At 35.3% G+C, this 4,978-nt stretch overlaps 1 protein-coding gene across 1 annotated transcript; it reads left to right on the forward strand.

Annotated features, from left to right (window-relative positions):
- The first annotated feature begins 2,533 nt into the window (after positions 1-2,533).
- On the forward strand, positions 2,534-3,703 carry LOC121412799. Its single transcript, XM_041605561.1, has 2 exons — positions 2,534-2,843; positions 3,574-3,703. The coding sequence occupies exons 1-2, from the start codon at positions 2,548-2,550 to the stop codon at positions 3,677-3,679; spliced, it is 402 nt and encodes a 133-aa protein (XP_041461495.1). The 5' UTR covers positions 2,534-2,547; the 3' UTR covers positions 3,680-3,703.
- Positions 3,704-4,978: the final 1,275 nt, after the last annotated feature.

Here is a 4,978-nt window from a genome sequence, read left to right on the forward strand (position 1 = left end):
TGTTCAAATTTTAGGACAAATAAGGATTCAAATAAGGATTATGATATCATATATCTGTGTTGATTTATCAGAATAAAGCAAAGAAGTGACTATTAGGACTACCCCTTCAAAGAAATGTTAAACAACGATAATTCCACATATTCAGGGAGAAATAAAACTTATTTTCACAGGAAAATGAGGAGAAAATTTGAATATTGTATATTTCTTATAATAAAATACAAAAGAAATAGTGAGTGAGTGATGTCATCAGTTCTCTCATTTGCATACCGACCAGGATGTGCATATAACTATTTTGTGAAATTAAGTGAAACTTAGAAATATCATAACTTTTTTTATTTTACATCCGATATCGATGAAATTTTCAGGGTTACGCTTGTTTGATTTTTCTCTTTTTATTCAAATCAACTTTTTCTTGTGGTGGACATGTCCTTTAAGAGGAGAAAAGTTTTCACACTGCACGTAATTGAAGGGAAAAAATAATAAAAGAAAATGGAGTGAAAGTGACAGGAAACTTTTATTAGGTTTCAATTCCATTAGAGGGGGTAGGAAAAAGTGGAAACAGACCAAAATAGCATTAGACATGTTAGAGCGAGAAGAAAGAGATAGGAGAAGGGAGAGGTTGTAAAAGAAATAGGAACAGAAGTTACTAGGAATGCAGAGAAAGAGAAAACAAAATTTAAAAAAAACAGGAGAGAGGTACGGGGGAGAAGGTGGTTTTCAAGGAAAGAAAGGGAGAAATAATCGAGATAAAAGCGCTGATGGGAAATTTAATTTGAGCCAAACTATTTCTTTCCGCTGAGCAATTCAATAAGGAATGTTAAAAATATATAGAATAATGATAATGACCATACACCTTTAAGAAGCGTTGTTAGTTTGACACAAAAAACAATAATTATTCGGCGGAGCTATTATCAGCGGAGCATTTGTCATACATGCGGAGCAAATTTCGGCAGAGCAACTGTCCCTACATGCGGAGCAAATATTGGCGGAGCATTTGTCGCCGGAGCATTTGTCGCTAAATGTGGAGCGATTGTCGGTGGAGCAACTGTCGGCAGAGTAACTGTCGGCGGAGTAATTGTCGGTGGAGCAACTGTCGGCGGAGCAGCAGTCGGCGGAGCAACTTTCGGCGGAGCAACAGTCGGCGGAGCAAATATCGGCAGAGCAAATGTCGGCGGAGCAAATGTCGGAGGAGCAAATGTCGAGGAGCAAATGTCGCGGAGCAGATGTCGCATTTTGGGGAGCATTTGTTACCGGAGCAATCGTCGCCGGAGCATGTGTCGGGTTACCTCTCATAGATCAGGATGGTGTTTCATAAAGCTGTTCGTAAGATAAGAGCGACTTTAAGAACGACTGGTGATCCTTTCTTTTGGTAAATGGTAGACACCATTGACGATAGTTTAGTGCGTAAGAAAGGTTCACCAGTCGTTCTTAAAGTCGCTCTTAACTTACGAACAGCTTTATGAAACACCCACCAGGAATATATGTAAAATTTGTCTCCGTAGTAGAAAATGAACATCTAAGTACAAATGAAAATAATATAGCCTAATCTCATAATGACCTTTTTTTTAAATAATGCAAACAAATATGTTCACTATCTTCACTCTCGCTGTTTTTTGTTTTTAAAATTTACCTCTCTTTCCACGCTCGCTCCCTCAAATTATTTAGTTCATTCCGCTACTGACGAAGTCAGTTTGTATTTTGATATATTTGTATTTTGTATATATTTCTCCCATGTGAAACAAAGTTTGATTTATCTTTAATCAAGGTAAATTGCCATTATGGTAACCTCTTTGTGCTTTAATGAAGGGTCTCTGTACTGTTTAAATAAAAATATTGTTTAATTAAAACGAGAAAATACAAAATGGATGGTAAGTTAGTAACAACCCATTTTTGATGATCTCATTTTAAATGAATTTTTGAATGAATCACAGTGCTATGCTATTTGTTTCATTTTATTTTTCTGTGCAATTATTGATTCTCCATTCGTATTCATAAAATGAAGTGTTTGCAAGAATGTTGGTTTAAGTGAATTTAGCCTACAAATTCGAAAGCATGATATGGGGTGCAGGAAAAGTTACTAAGAATCAATATTAGCTATTCTTGAAATGACAAAAAAGACAATCGTAGTAAAGAAAACACTTCATTGATGATATGTTATTTCTGCAAAGATATGTTTTGGATTTTTTTTTCCTCTAGCGTGTTATATATCTTCTCTCTCTTCATTCTCTCCTCCATTTTGTAGATAACATTGTTCATGTTACATTTGTATAAATTTATATAATATGTTGTCCTTATTATTTATTTGTACGGCATACAAACAAGAAGAATTTCCATTTATGGACAATAAATGAATACTTATACTTTCTTATAACCGATGTGAATGGTAATAAATTAATATCATGTTTCCATTAGTATGATGACTTGTCATCAATTATGTTCATTTTATTATTTTCTCATCTATTGTAGGATAACTGCAACTCGAGCTCAAATGTGACTGATCTGGTCGTTACTGATAGGACACTAAACGAAAGGCAGGATTGTGGATCGATGTTTCACAATGTGAAGAGTTTCACCATACAGGTACGGGTCAAGATCGGATGTGACGTCATCCAATGGATCCATCTACCAGCAGTGACAGAGCTCACCATTCAAACACATGAGCGTGCGTATCGCCCGGCTTCTCTCCACGATGATCACACCTCACTACCCAATGCTCTCCACAAGGTCTCATCTCAGCTTGTCAAGGTCACATTCAAAGATCTCGACATTGGTAACAATCAGACCGAACGCATCATTCAAGCTTTTAGATCAACATACGATCTCAAACATCTGAGGGTCCTAAGGTATGATACATTTAGTACATGTACTCTGTTGGTCCATGACGAGCCTTTATCGGTTGATAGGTACACTATTTTCAATTTTCCAAGGTGTGGTTCTTTATTGTGGAGAATAGGTGTTTTGCTGAAATGATAATAAGAACCTCTCTTTTTTTGGAACTCCGTGACAATGTTGAACATGTACTTTTGAATATAATACACCATGCATATACAGTGCATGTATAACGTAAAATAAATGCTCATCATAGAAAGAAAAAAAAACGAAAATGCGTTATTGGTATGCCATGCTGCTCTTTGCCATATAGAGATAAAATCTATGATACTTTAAAATTAAATCCCTCTTTGGCATGTCCTTCTAAAATGTGCAACCCCACGTATTGACATGATTATTATAATTTGACATAGGTTAGATTGTACTGAATGTTTTCATACATGAATTACCGAAATGATTTGTTGTCTTACATTTCACTTTGTGTTCATGGGCATGCATGGGGTAATGCGCTTCTGGTTAAGGACGACAATACCTTGCTCTAACATTTTATTTCAGTTTGATTAGATTTCATTTGATGTAAATCTAGTTTCCTTGTAGTTACAACAAATGATTAAACTAATCAGTTTTGTCTCCGCCTTTGCCGGTGTTTTTACTTTGCGTTTCCCAGAGCAGACCTTCCAATTACCAGCCTTCCCCCATATAAGATACACAAAATACTTCTTCTCTCCACGTTAATACTATTAGATTCATACGATGTGGGACTGATGAGAGATTAAATCGTTCTAGTATTGATTCCGATGATGAACATAAGGTAAAGGTGGAGATAGAACATGGCAAACCAGTTGGGTAAGTCATACGACCTCGTTTTATCAAACAATTCCCCTTTTCAACATATTTAACTCAAGTTTCTTATTAGCTAGGTATCTTTTTTTTTCTTGTTTGTTTCTCATGTACGAATTTTCTGTCTCCATTTACACTTGGTCGTGATATATGGTGAGCATCATTGTTTGCTTTTCAAATATACAACCATATAGTATGCAAAATAAATCTTATCCTTGCATTGTGCTCTTCCATCTAATCTCCTTATAATATATATTCAATATTCTGACAGATAGTAGACTTGTTAACTGCAAAAAAGGGGCTTACCGCTGCATTTTTGAGTACAAATGTCCCACTTGGCACAAATGTTCCTTGAGTCAAAAGAAAAAGATTCATCCAAAGAGACACGCTGTATCTATGCAAATAAGCAAGTAATTTGCATAAATTTGCATATTATGTCGATATAGTTAAAACAAGTAATTCAGAATAAATATTTCAACAGAACTGCCCTAAAATATGAAATAAAGACTTAGGGTAAGACAGGGAAGAAAACAGTAATAAAATAATTGGGATATCCTTGTTTATTATTACCTAATTTACATAAATTATGCAAATTATAATTTAAAACAGAGTATTCCTTCAAGAATCCTGAACTGTTTTTATAAATAACAGCAATTAATACAAAATGTCAACATTCTACATGAAAGAGAATATATTAGCGAAAACATCGATATGCTTCATGACAGTATTAGTGTCTTAATTTGCTTAGAAAGAGGACAAATATATCAAAATGTATGACGTGATATTGCGCTAAAACGAGACCAAAAGGACCTCTATGTCACAGTCACACTCACGAATCGGACAATAAAGCGATCAATGATATGTCATTCGAGATAACACAATCTCAACACAATAGCTTCCATCGGCTTCTCGTATCGCTTTTGTTGGTGTGTCTGCCACACCGTAATCTGCGATAAATACGGGCAAAATGCATTTCGGTATCGGTAAAACACTATTAATTTTGTTTTACTTGTTTCTAATTGGTTTCTCTTGGAAAATTTACAGGAGACATTGCTTTGCAGGTTACTGCTGAAATGAAGCTCTGGCACATGAATCATGACGAATGTACCACACATCAATCCATATTTTAACTTTGTTAAAATATATGTCTTTTGAAGACCCCGAAGTGGCAAAACTGCATTCCCCGCGGCATTCTCGCTACTTTACAAAACCAGTTTGACTTGTATTATCGACTTGGAAAAGACAGATGTATGAGACATCGAGACATCAGTGAACATGTTTCCTGAAGATAGTTTTTTTTTTATTATGT

This window comes from Lytechinus variegatus, chromosome 4, assembly GCF_018143015.1.
Source record: "Lytechinus variegatus isolate NC3 chromosome 4, Lvar_3.0, whole genome shotgun sequence".
NCBI lineage: Eukaryota > Metazoa > Echinodermata > Echinoidea > Temnopleuroida > Toxopneustidae > Lytechinus > Lytechinus variegatus.

Bases quoted from the DNA above. Each gene is read 5' to 3' on its own strand.
- LOC121412799 (XM_041605561.1), top strand. From the start codon at position 2,548: ATGTTTCACAATGTGAAGAGTTTCACCATACAGGTACGGGTCAAGATC. The intron at 2,844-3,573 runs GTATGATACATT...TAATACTATTAG, and splicing joins AAACATCTGAGGGTCCTAAG to ATTCATACGATGTGGGACTG.